This window comes from Chinchilla lanigera, unplaced genomic scaffold (genome assembly GCF_000276665.1).
Source record: "Chinchilla lanigera isolate Chin_1 unplaced genomic scaffold, ChiLan1.0 scaffold00038, whole genome shotgun sequence".
Classification (NCBI taxonomy): domain Eukaryota; kingdom Metazoa; phylum Chordata; class Mammalia; order Rodentia; family Chinchillidae; genus Chinchilla; species Chinchilla lanigera.
Window position 1 is genome coordinate 12,601,320 of NW_004955439.1, and position 24,370 is coordinate 12,625,689.

A 24,370-nucleotide genomic window follows, 5' to 3' on the forward strand; every position below is an offset into this window, starting at 1 on the left:
AAAAAATAAACAGAAACACTATCCTCTCTAAGGTGTCCAATTTATATCATACTGAGAAATAGCAGGATACAGTAGGCAAAGTCACTCTCCTAGTACCTCAGAGTAAAGCACTAGGTGTGGGTTGGAAGGTGAAAGAGGGTGAGAACATGACTAGCGAAATCACTAACTGTAAAGTAACTTTCATTTTTTTTTTTTTTTGGGTTTTTTTTGATCTTTTTGAGACAGGATCTCACTATGCAGTTCAGGCTGGACTTGAGCTCACTTTGTAGCCCAGGGTGGTCTTGAACTCACAACAATCCTCCTGCCTCAGCTTCCCCAAGTGCTGGGATTATAGGTGTATGCCATCATGCCAGGTTATTAATTTACTTTTATACTTGTAATATATCCTTCCTGAAACTTCCTTATGATAAAATACAATGATTTTGAGGAGGCAATAGAAGCAAGAAACCATGTCCTGGAGAAAATGGGTCCTAGCTGGTCATTTTTAATAACCTGGCATATGTGGCTCTTCACATAATTTAGGCATCCAATAAATATTCAGCGTCATCCAAATCAGCAATAATATGGATGTCATCTATATTTTTAATTGTTAAGAATATTTATAGCTGGGAGACTTTGTAAATTTATCACATGCAGTCATAAAAAAATAGTTTCCTTTGGAGCCCTTCCTATGTCTCCAAATGACGAAGCCAGTGATACCAGTTTGTATTTTCTTTGAACATCTTTGAAGTACAAAAATAAACCTTAACTTACAGACATTACTTAAAAGTCTGTATAATGAGAAGAAACATATTTAAGACAAACACACCGAGAATTACTCATTTGAGATAAATCAGGTTCAACCCCAAGAACAGTCTGAGAGAAGACCTGAGATACGCATGCTAAAGGACACGGTTGTTTTCGGCACCCATGGGTGTGCACAATATTCTTCCAGTATTTATGGAGATTGCATCTTTAGTCTTTCCTTCTGCTATAATAGAAATTAAGTCATTTGCTACAAAAAGCTACTAGGTAGGATACTTTGGTTTTTGGGCATATTGCAGAGTTACTAATAATCTTTGGGGAGGGGTAGAGAGAAAAGTGATGAAAATAGAATTAAGATGTGTTATGCACATGTACCAACTCCACACAAGAAATGTAACCATTAGTACTTCACACATGAATTAATAGTAAAAAGTTTTTTTTAAAAAAATCTCAGGCTGGGTGTGGTGGCATACACCTGTAATCTTAGCACTTGGGAGGCTGAAGCAGGAGGATTACTGGGAGTTTGAGGCCAGCCGGGGTACAAAGAAATTCAAGGCCAGCCTGAACTGCATAGTGAGACCCTGTCTCAAAAAGATTAAAATAACAAAACAAAACAAAACTCTGATTTAGGTTACGGCTATGGCAAACTTCTCCTCCGAAACATTAAACCTGAATCCCATGGCTTAACGGCAATCCCCACTATTGATGTAGGTGAAATGATTTTTTTAAAAACCTAAGGCTGGGAATGTGCTCAGTGCTAGCACACTTGCCTAGCATGTCCAAGGCCTTGGGTCCCATCCCCAGCACCACCAAAAGCAAAAATAAAACTAGGCAAAACCTGGGTGCCAAAGAGGGACAAGTTCATGAGTTATAATTTTAGAAAGTCTCTAAAAGATTTTCCAGATGCCAACCCAAACATAACAGGGAGATATTTTAGTTGAGACCTTTAAAGTCCTCAACTAAAGAAACTCTTAAAATAGCGCTTTGTAAAAAGTAAGACCGCAGGCCCTTCTGTCCGGGTTGCCCACAGTTTTAGACACAGTTTCTCCACCGGCAGCTCACATCAGGTGAGTGACAATCTCTATAGCCGGAAGGAAAGACTAGAAAGAGAGACACATGAGGGTCAACCCACAGCCATGACACTCTAGCATTCTTCTCACAGATATTTCCCAACTCTGAATCTCCCCAAGTGCAAAAGTGATCACTTCTGAGAGGATGACTTGCTCTAAAAACAGCTCACTTCACAAACACATTTCGCCACAGTTGCTTCACCCGAGCAGAGAGCTCCAGCTCTGGGAACACGAGTCCAGCTTTTCCTGGAACACATTTTGTACGCAGCGAAGCAAACAGATGAGAGCAAAATGTATGTCTGCGAGGCGCTCCTGTACTCTTGGGCCTCCGTGTCATGGCTGTTGCTTTAATTTTTCTTTATATATTTTATATTTTTAAATCATTTAAATAGCATCATAATCAAATACTCACTGTCTGACATTTTTGGGAAAGCTCTCTTGGTGCAAGTATTTTTCTAAATTAATATTCAAGCACTAGGTACAGATCACCCACTCTTAGCTACCTACCAGCAGGGTAAAAGCACAGAACCAGTGACTTGCTAAAACTTACGCCTTCCATAGAAATTATAAAAGCCAGTCAGGTACAGAGCGTAATTTCTTTCAGTGTTTTCTTAGCCAGAAGGCAAACTGACCCACAAGGCAAAGAGTTGGTAGCACAAAATGACAACTCTTACAGCCTTGCCCCTGAAGAAGGCAAATGGAAAAAACAATTACCAAAATAAATTAAAAAGAAAACACTGAAGTAAACACTCAGCTATGGAATAAAGTTCTCAACTGAAAATCTTTTTTGAAACTAACACTCACAACATAAGCTTATTATTAATGAAAAACAGCACAGAACAGATTCTTCTTTGGCAAGGAGAAAGCTATTTTTCACTTTTCCTGGTATCTATCTTTAGCACTTTACACTCTTGGAAACGAGGAATGTTCGTATGGATTTATTGTGAAGCAACACGCAATTATCTAATGTCAGTCAGGGGGGCGGGGCAGCCTAGGAAATCAATGCAAATGAAATCCCAAGGCACATCAAGTATCAATATAGGCATTGAGGTCTGATGACAAAGGCCTTATGGTCCCTGAAACATTCATGGCCTAGACATTTTTGACCACAGCCAGGGGGCTATTTACATTTCAGTATAGAAAGGAATTGATAGAAAGCTGAAAATTACCTAACTCATGATGGCTGAAGCGACAGACAGTGGGGTTTATCTGAAATTAACTGCTTTGCTAAGGAGCTGAGCCGAGAATAATGCAAGGGAGTGTTTGGCTGGGATGTCGACTGGACTCTCCTTAGTTAAGGCCAAATCTCTACAACACAGTCAGGGTAAGAGCAGCAAGGGTCACACACATTAGGATTATAATCAAGTTCAAGCCAACATCAGGCACAAGGGTAGTTAGCTGGAGGCAGGGTGTTGGCAGAAGGTCAACGGAAGAAAGACATGGGGTCAGTAACAGTGCTTCAGAGCATTCTCTCCATCACCGTGCAGCCACTACCTGTGCTTCTCAGAACAAAGACAAGTCACTCTGCAGACTCTGTGAAAGACTGTGCCCCTGGTGGAAAAGAAATGTGCTATTTCTGGCCCTTCACCCAACTAAGACACTTGAATTTATTTTCCAGCCATCTGTAAAGAGAGGATTTGGTATGAAGTTAGTAACGGAAACGTGTACATGGCACCTTGAACCTGTGTATGCACAGTGGGTGTAATTTTAACTTCTGCACCAACGTGCAGGCAGGAAAGGCTCCCCCTTCTTCACTTTGTAACCTCAACACCTAGCATGATGCCCACTACATAGGAAGGGCCCCACAAACGTCTCCCAAATCAACGAACACAGAAATGGTCAAGAGGATAAAATGTGCGGTCCTTAAGAAGAACCAATTTCACTCTGGTAATTCACAGCTGGGTGACTGCTCTGATCAAGCCTCTGAGTAAAGACAACAAACCGAAGCTTAATGCTTTTTTAGCAGCTTGTACAAAATGCCAACAGTACACAACACATATTATACGTTCTAAATGAGACGAGCGCTTCTCCTTGCAGTCTGAGTGTGTGAGGTTTTACTACACTCCCATTTCACTGTAAGGACAAAGTCTTACAACCTCTCTCTTGAATCATATGCTATTAATCAGGACGGCATGCAGCGGCTCTGATATCCAAAGGCTCACTATGGACAACCGGGCCTTTGTTTTCTCATCCAAGTTGGGTTTGAATCACATCAGTCCCGAGTCACCATATTCTTCATGATTCTTTAGGTTCATGATTTACATTTTTATTATGTTACTTTTAGGACTTAGGATAAGAGACCCAAAAAGGCACATTGAAAAACATGGCTGTGGCTCTTTTCATTACCTCACGGTCCCAGGGTGCAGGGTGGCTAGCCTATGACACATTTATTATTATAAATGGTAATGTCTCAGTCTCTTTCACACAAAAGCAAACCAGGCAGCACTCTCAAGATTCATAATCCTTCACTGCAATGGAAATCCGGTGTTTGTTTCAGGAAATCAGGGAAAAGAAACAGGTTCTATTTACTTCTGATAAGCTGCCATTTGTTGCTTAGATGCAAAGAATAGTAAAGGCCCAATCTGTAGCAGCAAGGCATGAAATATGCTTTTAAAGCAGCCAGAAAGGATGAAGGTTTAAATACAACTTTGTTTATTGAACATTTCAGTGTGAGCCGGACACCAGGCTAGGTGATCACCCAAGGGACAAAGAGCACATCATACCTGTCCTGCTCTAGGAACTTGCTCTTTCCAAGGAGGGTGAAATACGTACAATTACTTCTGATACTCTGGAGGAAGGGTTGAAGAATGTAAATACAGATTAACAAACACAGAGTAGGAAACCATAAATACGCTTACTGAGCTAAGAAACAGTTTGATAGAGGAAGTTAAGAGTTGAGCTCTCACCCTGAAGGATGCATAGATTTTCACTAAGAAAAATTTGAAAGGTACATTTGAGGTAGAGGAAAATACTTGAGCTAAGGCACAGAAGTAAGAAAATACAAGGTTTGTTCAGAAATGCATGCGAGGTCCAATGTGATAGAGGGTACTGGGTGTGGGAATGACAGATGAGGTCAGAGAATATGAATAAAGCCAGAGCACATAAGGCCACGAGCATGCCAAGAAGTTTGGAATTTATCTTATAGAAATGGGAACCATGAGGTTTTTTAAAACCCAGAATCTCAAGAAAAGAGGTATGATTTAGAAAGATCCCTGGCCGTACGGGGCATGGGCAAAAGCTGAAGACACAGAGGTAAAGGAGCTTCCAAATTTTAAGGAAGAGATAATCTAACAAACAGCACAAAACAAGTACACACTACATTCTACATTTAAGAAAACGATAATTCTTTCCATTCCTTCTCTGACTAGTTTAACGATGGTAGCACATAACGTCTATCTGAAAATATTCAGTTTTAATTCCTATAATCCCTGTGAAACTCCTAGTTCAAAAAGCACTGTTTTGAACACATTAAAACAGCGTGAATAATAAAAGGCACCCAAATTGAAACGGAAGATGTCTAATTATCTCTTTTCTGCAGATGACATGATCTTATGTGTAAAACATCCTAAGATTGCACACGCATATGCATACACACATTCTTAGAGCTAATAAATTCAGCAAGGTTACAGGATACAAAACCAACACAATGAAAATTAGTTGCATTTTTATACGCTAGCAATAAACAATCTAAAAAAGAAAATAAAATATTTCCACTGAAAGCATCAAAAGGAATTTTAAAATCTCGGGAATAAATTTAACTATTGAAGCAAGACTTACAAATTGCAAACTGCAAGCATTATGGTAAAAGATTTATAGAAGCATAAATAAATAGCAAGAAATCCCATGTTCACAGATAAAACTATATTCCTCACATGACGGTAATACTCAAATCTTTCTATAGACTTAATGCAATTTCTGTCAAAATCTCCATGGCACTTTCTGAAGAAATAGTATAACCCATCCTGACACACATAGAATCTCAAGTGATACCAAATAGATAAAACTGTGTGTGTGTGTGTGTGTGTGTGTGTGTGTGTGTGTGTGGTGTGTGTGTGTTACTAGGATTGAATTAGGGCTTTGGAGATCTCATACTTCAAAGTTTTAAAACTAACTACAAAGCTACAGTAATCAAGACAGTATGATACTAGCTGTCTCAGTTACTTTTCAGTCCTTGCTGAGACAAAACACTGCACACCCAGAATTAAGGAAGGAAAGGTTCATTTAGCTTACAGTTTGTGGAGGCTTCAGTCCATACTTGGCTGGCTCCAAGTTAGGGTGGCACATGGCAGAGGCCAAGAAGATAGCAAAAGCAACAACAGCACAAGGGGTGGATTGGTGGCAAATAGCCTCATTCCCTCCCTTACACTGTATGCAAACTATCCACCCCAGGGCGGGTGTAGCACTCACACCCGTAATTTCAACAATGGACCATGAATCAATCATATATTCTAAAAGCCCACCCCATGACTGCATGTGGCTTTGGGGGGACACCAAACGATAACACTAGCAAAAGGACATACATATAGGTCAGTATAGGTCAATGTAATAAAATAGCCCAGGAATAAATTCTTATATATATAGTCAATTTTTCAAAAGTGGTGCCAACTCCAAGGGTCATGACATACATCTATAATCTCAGCTACTCAAGAGAATGAGGCATCGGTTCCCGGTACCGGAGAAAAACCAAAAAAAAAAAAAAAAAAAAAAAAAAAAAAAGAGAATGAGGCAGTAGGATCACAAGTCCAGGGCCAGCCTGGGCAACATGGTAAGACCCTGTAGGGGATGGGAGGTGTTCTTGGTGTAGCTCAGTGGTAGAATGCCCCTGGTTTCAAGACCAGGTACCACTAAGAAACAAAATCACATAAACAAAAAAGGGCTAAGACCACTCAGTGGGATAAAGGACAGCCTTTTCTACAAATGGTTTGAGGAAAACAAACAGAAAAATGAAATAACATCAAATATAAACCCAACTCAAATTGAGTCAAAGACCTAAACCATGAAACAATTAGAAGAAAACAGAGTGACGTCTTCATCATATTACTTTCAGCAATGATTTCTTGGATATGACACCAGAAACAAAAGTAACAACAACCAAGGTAAACTGGATTTCAAAATTTGAAAGTTGTGTACATCAAAGACACTATCAAGAATGGAGGTGAATATTTACACATCACACACATGATAAAAGAGTAATATCTACATTATATAAGGAGCCCCTTCAACCCAACAACAACAACAAAACAAAAACACAATTCAAGAACGGGGAAAGGATTCGAGTAGACAATTTACCAAAGACTTAAGAGCTGCCAATATGCACGTCACCAATAATTTTTATTTTCTCTGTTTTAAAAACAGTTTCCTAATGGCTGTGATAATTAAAGATGTTAAACATCTTTTCACGTGCATATTGGCAGCTCTTAAGTCTTTGGTAAATTGTCTACTCGAATCCCATCTTTAATTATCACAGCCATTAGGAAACTGTTTTTAAAACAGAGAAAATAAAAATTATTGGTGAACAAGCAGAGAGTTTTTAATGTTTACAGATTGCTGGAAGAAACAGAAAGTGGTACAGCTACTATAGAAAATGTACAGCAGTTCCTCAAACAGAAGTAGAATTACCACGTGAATCATAAATTTAGCCCCACATATAACCCAAGCAAAATGAAAGCAAGGACTCAATAAGATGCTTGTACACTAATGTTCATAGCAGTACTGTCCACAAAAGTAAATGGTGGAAGCATCCAAGTGTGTATGAACAGATGAATGAATAAACAAAATGTAGGACATACACAGAGTGGAATATTATACAATCATACAAAAGGAACAAGGTTCTGATACATGCTGCAGCATGAATGAACCTTGAAAACATTACCATGGCTCACATACAGAGCAGACAAAGGACAACTGCTGAATGATTTTACTCCTGTAATGTACCCAGAATAGTCAGATTCATAGACACAAAATAGAATGGTAGCAGGGGCCAGAGACGGGGGCGATTGGGGAGCTGGAGCTGTTCTTTAATGGGTACAGTGTGTTTGGAATGATGAGAAGCTTCTAGAAGTGGTGGATTACTGACTGGTCGCACACAGTGGGAACATGCGTGATGAAACTGAACACTGAAAGGTCATTAATATGGTAGTTTTTCTATTATATATACTTAACCACAATGAAAAAACAAAAAAACAAAATACCCTAGCATGAAGAGCACGATTCTGACTGCACAGGAGTCTCCATCAGGTAAAGAAACCTCTCACAAAAGATGCCTCTTTGCCAACCCAGGGGAGAGCTGGAAGTAACAGAAAGGACACAGGCTGTCCCCGCTCAGCAGAGCGGCTCAAGCTGCTCAGAGACAGCAAACTCACATTGCAGGTGGATGAGCCATCAAAAGTCGGGTAGGAACCATCTGGCCAGTCGGCGGGGTCCAGGGCAGCTGTCTGCCGGTGCTGGGCCTCATATTCCTTGAGCTGCAGCAAAAGAAAGGGAAGACTCAAAGGGAAGAATGGCCCAACGCTCTCTCCACCCAGCAGAGACCATTTGGGCACCTTCGTCCAGTGCTGGTGACGAAGGGCCAGCCGGAGACAGGTCTTTCAGATCCACAGGGATAATAGCCTGCCCTGCGGGTTTCATCTACATCAAACCCACACACACAGGGCGCTCTTTGTACCCCGTATTCCACAAAGAACCTTGATTTTTTTCCCTCCAATGTCTGCCACCATCAAAACTCACCCTTTTTCAGTGCAATTACAAATTTCAAAATAGAAACTGTCAGTAGCCTGGCCTCAAAATCATTACTTTGTAACTGAAAAATGTACACTCTCTTTTCTGGAGGAAACAAGGGGGAGACTGCAGACATCCCAGTGGCCGGGAACGGAGACTTGTAAGAAGCCACCTGCTTTTCTTACTCAGGATGGCTTCCAGTTCCTGCTTCAAGGTCACCACCTCACAAAGGTCAGAGGGTTCATTGGGAGCCCGTGGGCACAGGGGGGAAACGAGGCAGCTGAGTGTCATCAGAGGTCGCTAAAGTTTGGGTGTAGAAATTAAGTTTCTGTTTTTTAAAATACAGAAAAGCAAGTGAAATGCTACAGAGAAATGAGCAAATTTAACTTAGCCAAATCAGACTGCGGCTCTTTCAGAATGGCATACCTGAGAAGTTCCAGGTGTGCATGTGTAAAACAGAGAAACTGCACTCTGCTTCTTAATCAATTAAATTGTGACTGCATTCAAATTGTATTGGGTAAGGGTTTTTAGATATGAATTTAATCCACTGGTCTAATCATGGCCAATGAGCCCAACAAGGTACGTAGAATGGTCCGACCTGGCCCCTGTGAGAGAGTCAGGATGGTTTTCAGTGAAGACGCTGCGCTGACCACGGTCCCTCCAGAAGAAAGCATCTTTCCCAAGTGCTCTTCCACCTGGGAAATGCTTCCCGCATATCTGTGTGGGAAAGGTGAGCAGTGCCAGTCACTGCACAAGAGCTTACATACAGGTATCGAACCCGGGGGCCATCACTTCACCCCTCTGTGTCTCAGGTCCCCCTGCTAGAAAAGAGGGTTGGTAATAAATCTTTGAGGCTCACTGCCAGAATTAAGCAAGACAATGCAGGGAAACTCTCAGCACACCGGGTCTACGTAACAGTTACCAGGACAGCGCTACTGTTCCACCCTTGTGACTTCAGATACAAGAAAGTTCTGCTTTCCCAGTAATTCCATGTGTTTTCTGCTCGGGACACTAACCATTTTAATCTTCCTCATACATTAGGGATATTTTATTGCCCTAATCTTTATAGTCCACTTATGTTATATACCAAAGTGCTCTCTCCATCTGGATATATGGTTTCAGAAATGCTATGTTCTCCCTGTGCAATCAGGAACAGCTGCCAGATAGAAAGTGGGATTAGCATGGGATTATCAGAGTTTCTCTAGGTCTCTGCTCTAATTTTATACTCCACCTTAGCTCCAACTACTAGGAGCCACCGGATAAGTTTCATCTTTAATGAAAAAAAGATACAAATCCCTAACTAGAAAGTCATGACTAGACTTAATGTTTTAATGTCCTAAGGGCTGTATTTTGACTTTACACAGATGCAGCCTTGTAGAATCAAATACATACCTATGATGTAGATAAATTTAGAATATTCAGTAATTAGGACATGTTATATAAGCAGTCTTTAGTACTCAGATTTAGATTTTTAAAGAAATGAAATTGTATCATAGTCACAGATCACTCTCCCTTTTCTTTTCCTTTTTTTTTTTTTTCTTTTTGTCTTTTTGAGACAATGTCTCACTATGCAATTCTGGCAGGCCTTGAGCTCACTTTGTAGCCCAAGCTGGCCTTGACCTGGCAGCAATCCTCCTGCCTCAGCCTCTGGAGTGCTGGGATTATAGGTGTGTGCCACCAAGCCTGGCTTCACTTTCCTTTAGTTCTTCCAGTAACAATTTCAAAGGACACAGTTTCATCTTCTCTACATACTATCATTCCCAAACAACAGGTTTGGTTTTCTTTTGTTTTGTTTTGTTTTAAAATGTGTTGCCTAGGCTGGCCTCGAACTTGAACTCCTCCTGCCTTCCCCTCCCAAGTAACCATGATTATAGGCCAGGCCTGGCTTAACAGTGTTATTATTATTACTATGATTATGATTATGATTATGATTATTATTCCAAGGCTGCAAACATGAGTTTCTTCCCTTCTCTCCTATCCTCACACCCTACACAAATTACCCAGGTAAATAAATAACTTCTAAATTCCAGTTCCTCACTGGGCTTTCTATACCCTTGAGAACTAATACAAGATTCTAATGCCCCGAAGAGCTATGTGTGCCTTTAAAGTTATATCCACCTGGAAGCTGTTGTCATTCAGAACCTATGGACTGCCTAGATCTCCCTCAACAGTTTTTTGTTTTGTTTTGTTTTTTAACTAATGCGCCTGCCTGCCTTAGAGCACAAGCAGTAAGTATCTATCAGTGCCCAGATGCGGAGACGTGGCTGGGCTGCGAAGGCCCTCATCGCTGAATGGGCAGTAAGGAAGCAGGGCCTCGCTGGGAGAACTGGCATCAGGACGTACGTGACCATGGGACTCTATCTGGTCCCTAACCTCTTCCTCTCTGGCTTCCTGCTCGTCATGTAGTGAACACCTTGGCTACGACGTTCTGCTCACCTCAGGCCCATACCAACAGACCACTGAGAGGAACCTCTGAAACCCATGAGCCAAATACACGACTTCCTCCTTTAAGCTGTATGCAGACACTTGTCCCACCAACAGGAAGGCAGACCTACACCGTAACCATCATAAAACTATTAGAGAAAGTTTGAAATACCTTTAGATTGGATGGAACTGTTCCATTAACGAAATGCAAAAAATTATAAATTGACTCTCTTTGTAAATCGTGCATTCAAAGGACAGTACGCTGAGAGCAGCTCTGAAACTCCCACCTCTTCCAGTGCTTTCCCAGTTTACAGTGTTGTTTCACATGTGAGTTCCCTGCAGCCTCTCTCACTTTGATCTTCACTCGTGTCTGGGTAACTGGGTTTTCAGGGGTGTGAACCATGGTTATATAATTGAGAGTGGGGAAATAACTATTCATGAGATCAAATCCACACCAACGAAGAGCAGTGGACTAAACTGTCCTGGTTTGAACACTGGCTCCTAATGGCATTCGGGCAAACTCCTCTCCTGACGAGTTCAGTGTATGCATCCATCCGGAGTGCAGCCCAGCAGACTGGAAGGCATGCGCAGCCGCTGTCCTGGAGGAATGGTACACTTCTTCTCAATCTGAAGGGTCTCACCATGGTCTGGAGGTCTGTCTTATACAGCGATCAAGCAAATTTAGAGCCCTGAACTGGTCACAAGTTCAAGGAAGCAGATCCTCCCTGCACACTGCTTCCTGTTCTAGATCACATTTTCTTGAAGTGTTTCGTCTCCGGCTAACAAGAGTTCCATTTAGACACCAGTCATGGAGGTTTGTTGCCTGGAGAAGAGCAATTGAATAAGCATCCCTGCTACTTTGTCACCTATTAGGGGCACCCAGGCTTGTCTGCAGAATTCAGTAAACGATGCAGACTGTCACTATTTTTTAATCTCCTGAGCATCTGCATTCCAGGCTGGCCTTACAGACAATATCCCTGATGTCTCTGTGAGCTCAGTGGCTGCACTGAAGCTGGGCCAAGGCTGCCACCCTAGCAGCAGCCAGGTACAGGGTGAACACAGCCAGGCACACCTGCATGAGCTGCACCACTGTCGCACTGAGAGGACTTCTGATTTCTTCTCTGTGGAAGCCATTGCTGGCTGTGAAAATTACTCACACAAACTATTTTCTCCACTGCTTTCCCAAGTTTGAGTATTCCTTTGTTTCTGCTAAGAAACAGGTGCTAGGGGATGTAGCGGCACACTTGCAATCTCAAATATTCAAAAGGCTGAGACAGGAGGGTTCCAAGTTCAAAGTCAGTGTGGGCACTTAGTATGACTATCTCTAAAAGGGATTAGGTGGGAAGTGTGTGCTGGGGATTTCACTCTGTGGTAAAACTCTTGGCTGGCATGTACCAGGCCCTAAGTTCAATCCCCAGTACTGAAAAGGAAAGGCAAGAAAAAGAAATACACTGTCTAAACTGGGCTTTACTAAAGCCCAGAAAATTAAACATTTTCTCTTGCTTCAAGAAAACTGCCAGTCCCCAAACACAGACGCCATGCCCTGACTGTGGACATCTTCAAACAGTTCTTTAGTTTTGCTATTAAAAAGCAGTGCAGCAGTGCCACTCCCCAGGAGGTAATAAACCTCTTGTTCACCATAGAGAAACTATATACAGGCCCACGCTTCTCATATGCATTTTCCAGGAATTCAGCTGGACTTTTCCCAAATGCACAGCATGGCCAAGTCATGCCCAAGGAGTGGAACCAGAGAGAAATGTAAGACAGACGTTTTGCTCCACTAGCAGCTGTGCCAGGTGGTCAAAGGCGTGGGAAGCAGACAGACCAGGCAAAGGATAAAGGTCCAGGTGATAAGCGGAAGGGACCTGAGGTTGTCACCTGTCACCTGCTCCCCCACCCACCTCAGTGCTTACTGACTATTTGCAGCAAGCCCAGCAAGAACAACCGAGCCTCTGCCACCACTTCAGTCTGCTCAAGGGCTCTGGCGGTCAGGGTCAATCAACACCACTCCTCTGTACCCACAGAGGGACAGAAGCCAGTACATGGGTGTCCCACACTGGCCCCAGCTCTAGCTTTACTAAGCCCAGCCCATTCTCCACTCACAAATGTTGCTTTTTCTTGTAACACTGTCACAGCAACAAAGGGGACACTAACTAAAGGGTATAAGCTTGTCACCATTTCGAGGTCTGAGATCTTTAAGATTCCACCTAGCGGCTGCTGGGCTTTGAATATTTACCCCTCCAAGTCATGGTGGAGTACGCCCGCTGTTATGGTGGAGTCAGGAGGTGGAACTTGGGGCTTGGTGGAGAACAGGGCTCTGCCAGTGAGAGGAATTCATAAAAGGGTGAGTTCAGCCTCCCTCTCCCTCTTGGGGCTTCCACCTTCTACCAGGCAAGCGTCTAATCTTCCTCCCCTCCAGAGGACAAGGTGTGCAAAGGTGCCATCTTGAGTACGAGCATAGCCTCCCTGTCACCAGGTCCAAGGTCAGCATTTTGACCTTGGATTTCCCAGCCTCCAAAACTATAAGCCAGTACATTTCTCATCTTTATAAATTACCCAGTCTGGGGCACTCTGTTGTAGCAGCACACAATCAGACAAGGGTAAAGTCATAACTCGTTCAATAGTTTGGAGGTCTTCTTTCGTTTCTCACCCCACCTTCTTATAACTTGTCTGTGTGGTACAGAACCCAGTGTTCAAAGTGAAAATCAAGAATCAATCAGTTGATTGGTCAACAATAGGCAGAAAATGTTTTAATTACTACCTCACTATCATAAGTAGTACTACTATTTATGGTACTCCAGTTTCCTAAAGGTTAATTAGGCATCTGCTAGTGCCTAATTTAGTATTTACTTAGATATGAAAGTAAGTAAAATCTTAACATATACTTGAAACTTGCTTAACCTTGACATTTTAGAATTGATGTTTATATTTAATCACTGACTTTTTTGTTTAACCATTAGTTATATTCCTAACCCTTTTCAAATGGCTTGTGAATTTTCCAATGACAATCAGAGGGTCATTTCCCTCCTTAAAGGGGCCCACTGTTCAAAAATACCTGTCTGCCAGGGATATAGCTCAGTGGCACAAGTGCTTGCCTGGCAAGCACAAGGTCCTGAGTTTGACTCCCAGTACCAATAAAAATAAATAAATAAATATAAATAAATAATAAAAATACCTGTCATTCATTCACTCATGTATTTACTGAACATAGAAATTTTACCTCACAAGATGCGATGCGTGTATCGAGTAAACAGAATAGAGTAAATATTTTACCTGGAAAATTGTGGTACCTCATGACCATGAAATCTCATTGAAATACTTCTTTGGGACTGTGATGTGGCTGAGGGGCAGAGTACTTGCTTAGCACACTCCAGGCCCTGGGTTCCACTCCCAGCAGAGGTACGAGGGTTGGGTGGAGTGGGACCTCCACCCTTTGATGCCCTCAAACATGATTAAATGTAAGGAAGCCAAGTAGTCCCAAATGGAAACCAAGTATCGGCCCTCTTACCCTAGCCAGTGCTTCTTCGATGGTGATCATCTTCTCTTTGACCATCATCATTAGCTGAATCCGCTCCTCGTCACTCATTGTTATCTCACTGGCGACGTAACCGACATCTTCTCCTGGAGATTGAAGACAGAGAGCAACAGGAATGAAAACCAGAGAGATCAGGGTGACGCCCTGTTCCAGAAGTCTACCCTCCTAGGTAAGGGAAGGCTGCTTCCTGGGGCGCTGTCTACACTGTACCTTACTGGCGGAGCCAGAGAGGGCAGAAACACACATGCTTTTCACCGCACACCTCTTTCCGGGAGACAAACTCCAGGAAGAGGTGGATGTTACAACAGCGGCAAATTCTTCAAAATGACCTGAAACTCTGAGAAGTAGTGTCTACTCTGGCAAGACAGCTGGGGGGAGCTCCTTGGTGGAGAAGGGGTAGCGATCTAATTCAAACACCCAAAGAGGCTCAGCAAGCTCACCACAGCTCCCTTTGCTGAGAATTCTCTGTATCCTTCCATGCGAAGTATGAATGCATGGGTCACATATTTGTGAGGAGTGGGAGCAAACCCTCTGCCATGGGAGAGGAAGGTCACCTCACGGAGCCACATCTTGCAGCTCAGTAAAATTCTCCGTTCTCCTAAGCTATCTGGCTGTGTTCCTCTCAGGATAAGTTACAATAAATAAAATCACAGATGTGAGGCATGCTGAGCACATCGGAAGAAAGGGGCTACGGCTGTTTACATCTGGAAGTATTAGCGTCGCAAATAGGGCTTGAAACTATGAGAGAAAATCAACTTCCAACTCCAAACAGAAGGTAGCCAGAACTGCAGAGGCAAAGAGAAGCTCACGTTAGGGTCCTTCCAAGGCACAAGCTGCAGGCACCTCTCATATTCTGGAGCCACAGTGACCAGCACATCAGTAAAGATGTTAGGAGTGGGCTAACCCACAGATGGACAGAAGCCCACATTCCAGCCCTTTATCTTCTCCTCTGATGGCCTTTCGCAAATGCAGCTCTCTTGCTCCTGCTGCTAGCAGACTATGAGCCCTGGCTTGTGTCACTCTTGGTGAAGAGGTACCAAGCAAGGGAGTCTTGCTGCTGCCTTGCACGAGCCCACTGCAGGCGAGGCCAGCTTTGGAATTTATGGCCCTATGCTTTCCTAGCTCATTTCCACCTTGGAATCACTCAGTCCAGAAATGGCTCTTCCGTTCCTTCCAACTCTCACCACTTGCACAGGAGGAAGGGCTACCCCTACTGCTCCTGATGGTGAAGAGAATGATGCCACGCTGGCTGGTTTTCTAACTAACCCACATGAGCTGGTGAACTCTCGGCTTCCTCCTTCCTTTGCTGTCTTCCTATCTCTTTACTTCTCTCTTTCTCCAGAGCTTGCTTTCTAAACAAGAATTTTAGAATACAAGCTTTATTCTGAATCACAAATGACCCTGGGTGTGTACCCAAGGGAAAAGCTGGGGGTGTTTAAGAATAACTCCTTTAAAGTTAGACAGTTTTGAAAATGCTTGAGCGTTGCCCAAGAAGCCAGGCACGCAGCAGGGGCATCTGAGGTCCACAGCCACTTTCTCTGGGTGTAGGAGGACACGGCAGCACATACGATTTTGTAAAGGGAAACAAAGTGCACTGTGGGTAAGCAATGAAAAATTTTCATCAATTGATAACCTTACTTGGCCAGACTGGAATGTGGAAGTGGATTTGTTCTGGTTTCCTCTGTGAATACTGGGGAAACATAAATTACATAACCAGCCTCAAAGGGATGACATATTTACTTACTATATAAACAACAACAAAGGACATAGCCCAGAGTAGGGCTGGCCCTCCCTGCACAAAGCAGCTGGGCAAATTCCCATGATGTCAGATCATTCAAGTTTCCAGGGGTAACCAGCCCATAACTGTCCCTGCCGCAGAACAGCATCAGAAACCCAGAAGAGCACGAAGGCCCTGCTTCGGAGTGTGGACAGAAAGGTCCAAAACTAAATGCTAAGACGGCCTTGGCTCTTTGAGGATAGGACTTGATGCAGTTAAGAGGAAAGATGGGGCTGGGGATTTAGCTCAGTGGCAAAAAGCGCCTGCCTGGCATGTGCAAGGTCGTGAGTTCAGTTCCCAATACTGGAGAAAAACCAAAAAAAAAAAAAGAGGGAAGATGTTTCTGAGGCTGATGTGAGGAAGAACACCAGGGACTTGGTCTCTGCTGTCAGATCTGCGAAGAAAACAGCACAGCTAACTCTCCCCGCTCCATTGTGAGCTAAATGAAAATGACCAGGATAAAGTCTTAAAGGGACAAGAAGAAGGTCAGAGAGAGGACCGTTTTCTAGGCACGGGCAATGCATTCCTCTAATTTCCAACATCCAGTCAGATTTGCAAACAGGCTTTACAGCGTTTTAGAGCTTTAAAAGGATCCACTGTCCACCGGCGGCATCACAGTACCTTTTGAAGTCTGTCTCATTATTCCTTTTTGGTTCTTTCGGAAGTTCTGCCAGAAATACTTATTTTTCTTCTTCCAATCTCCTTTTCCTTTAAAAAAAAAAAAAAAGAGGAGAAAAGGCACAAGCAATAAATTCATTGATAACAAAAGTAGCCTCTTCCTTATAACTGCAAAGCTTCAAAGAACACTGTGATGTCACAAAAAAGAGTTTTTCTCTTTCAGTTTGTGAAAGACAGGGAAATGCCTATAAAGTTGTTTAAAAGAAATGCAAATTTCCTAGGAGCAACAAATTGTACAGTAGGGTTAAGAAGAAAATAAAGAAACAGCAAAAGGGCAGGGAAAGCATGCACTGCGGTATTTACTTTGATGTCTGTTTAACCAGCAAGCCCCCCTCTGCCTTGTCTTGTGGTGTATTTCACCCCCTTTGGTCTCAGACATAATTATTCCCACTATATCACAAATAGAAAACTTGAAGAAGGAAGAAGTTAACTTTGTGTTGTTGTTATTGCTGTTTGTCAACCTTCCCTTGATTTATTTCTGCTGCTCCAGATTTCAAGAAGACAGCAGAATGGTTGGTATCCCATGAACCCAGTGGTCAAGAGCTGATTCCAGGAGCCCAGGGCAGGGCTGGTCCTCCTGCTTCTCCACATCTAGCTACAGCACGGGTGGGCCGTGATTCTCGGCTCTCTGGCGTTCAGGCTACTTGGTGACCTGAGATAAGCCAGGGCACAGCGACAGGAAGACTTCAGTCCTGCTGCGTTATCTCCCAACCCAACCTCTCTAACTTACCAGACTATTCTGAGTGACTTGTGGGTGAAAACAAATTCCTTGCCATAGGCAGACATTTTTAACATTCAGTGAAGTTGTGATCACCAATAATACACAACATCAGTAAAAAGCAAAAGGGCAAGGAATGGGGACAAGTTGTTCTTCAAAAAAAAGAAAAAATAAGCAAAAGGCAGTGGTGGCAGTGGTGACAACTTCCTTGGTGCTTGACGGAGCACACTTGGAGCAGAGGTTTTGTCACTGCTTGGTGTCTGTCTGGTGGCTCCCCAGCCACTGGAAATGGGGCCAGCAAAGTGGCGGGTGTGCACAGTCTAGACTGGTGCTGCTGGGCCCTGGTGCAGGGCGCAGACATGTGGGAACGCCGCCTGCGGTGCTCCCAGGCTAGCAAGGGTGTCATTTGTCAAAACAGGATGCCCTCATTTAGGTCCTGACAACTGCTAGCGCCATGGGAATGAAACTGGAGCCTTGGCCTGAGATGTCTACATATTCAAATCTTGAAGGCAACTTTCCGTGTCTGCTGCCCTTCGGCTAACACGAAAACGTCAGCCAGCAAGGGTTAAAGCAGACCTTTCCTCGGTTAATTTGGGAATATAGTTTCCTCCTCCTCCACTCTTTGTGTGTGTGGTACTAGGGATGGGACCCAGGGCCTTGGGCATGCTATGAAAGTGCTCAACCACTGAGCTACACTCTCCGGCCCTTTTTTCTTTCTCTCTTTCCTTCTTTCTTTCTCCTTCCCTCCTCCTTTCCTCTCTTCTCCCTCCCTCCCTCTCCTTCCCTCCGTTCCTTCCTTGTCCCCTTCCTGACAGAGCCTCACTAAGTTGCCCAGGATGGCCTTGAATTTGCAATCCTTCTGCTTCAGCCTCCCGAGGAGCTGGGATTGCTGGTGTGTGCCATTACCGCTGGCACAGAACGCTTTTCAAGAGCTTCACTGAACAGGAAAGCCTCAGCCGTAGGGATTATTCTCTCTCTCGGGAGGCCCAAGAAAGCGCCACACTGCAGCCTTAATACTGCTGGGTTCACAACCACGTGTACTTCTTTGACTGTAAACTATTTTCTCCTTATTCCATATTAACATTTTTAAAATGGAGAATAACAGCACATAGCATTTAAAACTCACAGGCTACGTTGTGGGGCGCAGTTAGAAGATGAGAAAGCCAGGCTGGGAGAGCAAGCAACTTGCTCAGGGTCACAGCCAAGCCGTGAGAGTCCAGACTCAAACACAGACAGCCTGGTTTGAGGACTTAGGCTCCTAGCGGCTATGATCTCCATTTGCTCTGACCTCCCTAAATCACAAGTGGATTTTACAATCAAAGACATATAAAACATATAAATGCACACTCTTTGATCAAAAAATTCCAAGGTGAAGGATCTACCCGGAGGACGTTATCGGGGTTACAGACTAAAGCCTTTTACAGCCATGATGTTTGCTGGTGATAGGAGAATAAATGGAAATGCCTTAAAGAAAAAAAAAGTCAATTAAACTGTGGTCCATTTTACATGATGCAGATTCAAAACCTTTTTCTCCTCTTTGACAAATACATATTTTTTCAGATCTTTTGCTGTAAAGAATATTTAATCATGTGGGAAAATGCTCATAACATAACCAATGTCTGAAACTGAAGTAGTACATAGACTATGATCCCATTTATATGTATATTTTAAAAAAACACCCCTGTGCAGTGGAGAGAAAGAGAGAAAGCTGTGCATTCAAATCTTAACAGGGTCTTTTAATTTCTGGGTAGAAGGATTCTTGGCAGTTCCTATCGTTTTGCACGTTTATGTTTGCTATGAAGTATGAAAAGAAAACAAATAGTTAAACAAGGAAAAGTGGTACTGACCTACAGAGCTGTCTTCAGAGTTTGATTTATGAAGAGTGGGCCTGGAAAAGAGAGACAAATCAGATTACAAGGGAGCCTTGCTTTCAGGGGAGAACTGAAAATCCTCCTAAACAGCCTGACCCACCATCAATATTCCTTAGAGGTGCCAGGGAAATTTGTATAGGATCTTTACCACTGTCCTTTCCCACCTGTCTGCTGAGTCCCAGAAATAGGACTCAGGTACCATTTGTCAACATTTACTAAACACTCACTCCTGAACAAGACCCATACAAGAGGACAGACTTTCGCTTGATGATGGCTGAAATTGTCTCTCCTTTCTATGCACTACTGACTATACATTAAGTTACCACCACTGAAATCTTTTGTATAACTGGAAGAGAAAGCACATAATAATGAAAATAGAAACTCAGCACCACAAAGGCCACTTGGTTACGCAGTGAGTCAAGCGATCAGCTGTAAAAAAAAGACAGATGGGGTGGGGCGGGAGGGCAGGCGGAGGGGGGCGGGATGCAACTGGGGCAGCCACTCTGTAGCTCCTCTAGTTACTGGCTGCCAACTGGCAAGTATAGTTTCCATCCTGCCACATCTTCCAAGGTTCAAAGACAAGCCAGAAATCTGCCTTTTTATGAGAGAGGTGTAGATGTTTAAGTGATGGCAAGGGATCCAGCGCTTCTAGAAATGTGTCCAAGTTAATCAACATGTGACTGGCACTAGATCTGGCCCCATACCCTACCCTCCATCCTGAGTGCCAGCTTGTAACAGATGATACAGGTAAACCGGAACACTATGGGGAGTGAATACAACCTAAAACCAGTCCATTAAACACTGCTCCAGAAAATACTTAGACAAATACCAATTTAAAGCAAGAAGGAACAGAATACAATGAAAGTTAACATTGGTTACCTCAGAAAGGGAAGAATAGAACAAAATCTTTCACTTGGTAAGTCTTTCCAAGCCCGGAGAGTAGGACCAACATCCTTGGACTTGTCTTTAGGGACAAGCAGAGAGGAAGAACCCGCAGCACAGCAGAAGCTGGGCACCGAGGGGCTTCCACGCTTGAACCTTCACTGTAAGTGAAGGAAGATGAAGAGGTGTCGAACCAAGCAATCCTTCATGTCCCCGTGTTGGAAAGACAGGTTGGGAGGTGAGGACTGAGTCACACGGAAAAAATTAGTGGAAGAGAAGCAGAACGTGCAATCCCTTAGCAGTGATTTGGTGCCTACCGTGCAGTTAGAAAGACTGCAGCATTTAAAATGACAGAGAGAAAGGAGAGGTGCAAAGCCACCTCTGCTGCGCCGCCACCTCCAGCAGGTGCTGCACTGATGGCAGCTGCTGGCCAGGAGCCCTGCAAGCATCACCGCGCTCCAAGTCTGGGAGGAGAGAACTACTTCTGACAGCACCGTAAGAGGCACGGTTCTAAGCCAGGGAAGGCAGGAGCACGGCACAGCACAGAAGCACCGCTGCCGAGGACAAGAGCTAAGCTTGAATTCTAGTTGTTCCCCTTTCCATCATGCTGTCAACACTTACAAGGTGCGGAAAACCTACCTTTTCATCCGACTGTGCCAAAATGTAGCTCCTAGGACCTATTCACCTTCATCCCATCCATGCGAAAATGAAAAAGCCTAAATATGTACCTACTTGAAAGGCTTTAAGATATAGCCACTTAAAATTTAAATCATTCGGCCAGGGAATACCGAGTGAGATCATAGCAAGGTTAATATGAAAAAATGGGACTCACAGGCTAAGGAAGGGATGGATGTAAACAAGATACATGGGGAGAATGAAGAAGGGCAAGAGAAGGCCGGAGAAGGAGGCGGGTGGAAAGAGAAGACCACGTTCTTGGGGCCGCCAGGGAAGGATGGGCAGAACAAGAAGGCAAGAGAGTGAGCAGCCGGCCAGGGGGCTGGGGGAAGAGGCAGGAAATCCTTCAAAGAGAAACAACGTTTAAACTAAGTTTGGGTTTTCAAAAAGAGCTTACTCTGTTGCACTGTGAACTCAAAGTCATGTAATACATATTAGTTCACCTTACTTCAACTGGCCACGTCTCACCAGTAAGTTAACTGGTCACTTAAGGTAACCCCGCATCTATTTTTACTCTTGCTCTGAGGACTACGAAGTATTGATCGAATGGCTAAGGACCAAGCACATCCAGTATCCTCAAGTCTGGATAAAACTACTTCACTTTGTAATTATAACTACGTATGAACTTTTACTTTTTCTAAAACATTTTCACGGGGAAATGGCCTACAAAAGTATTGCTCTTCTTTAATCCTTTGCTGATTTATAATAATAAATCCTATCAGGTTGTAAGAAATTCTCACCATCATTTCATGTAAATCCCAGTTGTATGGGGGACTAAGGTGTCTAGAAGTTAAGAGTGCAGTCCACGGCCCACGGCTACTTGGCAGCCGCGTCAGCAGGGACTTCATGCAGACAACCTGCTGTAGCCTGTTGTTTTTCAATATACGCCCTACTCTCCTCAACCTGAATAGAATACATATAAAATCGTGTCAACTGTAGCCTTGAAAAAGTGAAAAGATTCTATTTTTCCAACTCATCTTTTATTCTTTCTGTCAAATGGTAACACCTAAAACCATAAACATATTTCCAAACTTACACTGCAGAGAAAAATAAGTTCTCATTACTATACAGTTATCACAAAATATAATAGTATATTCACCTCTAAAGTTCTGACTTTTTTTTTATATATTTTTATTTTTTTCCTCCAAGTTACCACATTTTAAATAATTTCATCCTCAGGTTTGGACATGTCCAAGTAACCTGCACTTCTTCAATACAGCCAGCAGATGGCACTCTTGTCTCTTTAGTCATCTTGCTATAGTGGGTGGAATTTTGTTTTTAAAACTTTACAGGTTCACAACCTACATAGTGGGCAAAGAATAACAAGCCAATGTCTCACAAGCGCAAAAGGCCCCTTGACTCAATTTGCAAGGCAGGAAAACGACAGCTACGAATTTGGATGCGGTGAGGTCTCCCTGCAGACAAAAACCAGACATAAAATGTTTCCTTTCTCCTTGAGGCACATTTTAAAATCTGTCCAATAGGAGCTGAAAATCAATGATGCAACCAAATTCCAAATTTGGATGGCAGAAGGTGGGAGAGGTCATTTACTGATCTCCTGGTGGAAGAAATTAATGCTTAGAAGTCAGCTCCAAAGAGGCCTCCTCTCCGCCCCTCCATCCAGACAGAAGGCCGGGCCTGAGAACAGCAGGAGCTGGGTTGCGGCCTCTTTGAATCCATCACTTTTGTGGTCAAAGAAGTAAAAAAGGATGACAACTTCGGGAGGGTGTTGACTGCCACCAAGCATTAACATCGTCTTGCACTTTGACAATCTATTTAAACATTTAATAATCATTAAGTATTACGCTGAGTGTGGTGGCACAAGCCTATAATCCAAGCACTCAGGAGGCTGAGGCAGGAAAAACGCAAGGAGTTCAAAGGCAGCCTGGGCTTTATAAACAAGTTCAAGGCCATCCTGAACTGCAGAGCTAGACCCTGTCTCAAAAGAAGAAAAGAAAAAAGAAACTGAGCCTTAGCCAATGCCTTTTCACCAACAACTACTATTATTATACCCAAAAAAGCTGAAATGTGGACATATTTTCTCAAGACCCATACACTACCTGAGCTGTTTCTGAAGGCAAACTTCACTTAAGAAAATTCCTAAATTAAGGAGTGGTTAATTAGATTTTTTTTTTAAAAAAAAATCAATGTAGGGAACCTCAGTAGCCTCAGAACTTAACTACTGTCTTTCTTCCAATCTAAATCTTCAACAAGTTCTTTGCTCAACTGCTTTGTTGTTATTTATTCTCTGTTCGCCTCAGTCAACCTCACACAAGATAGAACCCTGGGGCAGTCAGGAGAGCCAAGAAGTGGGGAAAAGGCAGATGAGGCAGACAGGGAGGATTCTCTGCAGTGACCACTGGGCAGAGACCTAAATAACAGCTGATGTGACCTTCACTCCCCAAAATGGGGAGAGAGACAGGCAATATCCAGGGCGGAAGCCAAGAGGCCTGTGTGGGATGTATGAAGTTAGAGAGTGTCTTACTTTCCTCAGCTGGGACAAAATACCTGGCACCCACAGTTAAAGGAGGAAAGGTTCATTTAGCTCAAAGTTGGTAGAGTTTTCAGTCCACAATCAGCTGGCTCCAAGGCAGGGTGGCCTGACGAGGGCCATCACAGAGGAGAACAGTTCATCTGGCCCACAGGTCAGCAAAAGCAACAAGGGAGGGAAGGACAAGCCTCTTCTGTCCCTTATACTGTATGCAGGCTACCCGTCCTAGGGCAGGTGTAGCACTCACACCCTTACTCCTAGGCAGCACTATGCCAAACCAATCAGTGGGCTGATTTACTAGTCACACACTCTTGATCCCTGAACCACACACCCGAGATACAGCCACATCTGAAAATCACGCCCCCTCCCCTGCATGAGGCTTTAGGGGGACCTCTGGACACAACCGTAACAGGGTACTTACTAAACCTCCCCGTGAAGACATAAGAGAGTGGCCTATAAGAGCCCAGAGCTGAAGAACTATGGTGAGAATCTACAAGTCATACTTAAAGCAATGAGACCAATTGAATTTAATGCAGAGGCAAAACAGAGAATGAGTCCTGGAAAAGTCCAAATTTTAGGGTCAGAAAGAGAAGTGTGAGGCCAACCAGGCATTCGCTGGAAGGTGTTCTGCAGGGGCAAGGAAAACCAGGGTGGAGCTCTTTTCTCTTTGCTGGGTAGAATAGTTTTATAAAAACCTTGGTTTTAGCGAGAGCCAGTGTTCCAGGAGCGGCTAGACACCTGGGCTTGAGTCTGTGCTCGCCCACACCGCCACGGTTCCCAGCTGAAAC

The 24,370-nt window shown here is 43.4% G+C and overlaps 1 protein-coding gene across 1 annotated transcript in view; it reads right to left on the reverse strand.

The window, feature by feature from the left end:
• Sash1 (SAM and SH3 domain containing 1) overlaps positions 1–24,370 on the reverse strand; it is a gene marked incomplete at its 5' end in the record, with an annotated part of 178,140 nt that overhangs the window by 49,959 nt on the left and 103,811 nt on the right. Inside the window, 4 exon segments of the mRNA XM_013517361.1 lie at positions 8,177–8,278; positions 14,464–14,576; positions 16,889–16,975; positions 19,511–19,551. Of these exon segments, the coding sequence (XP_013372815.1) occupies positions 8,177–8,278; positions 14,464–14,576; positions 16,889–16,975; positions 19,511–19,551 (343 nt within the window).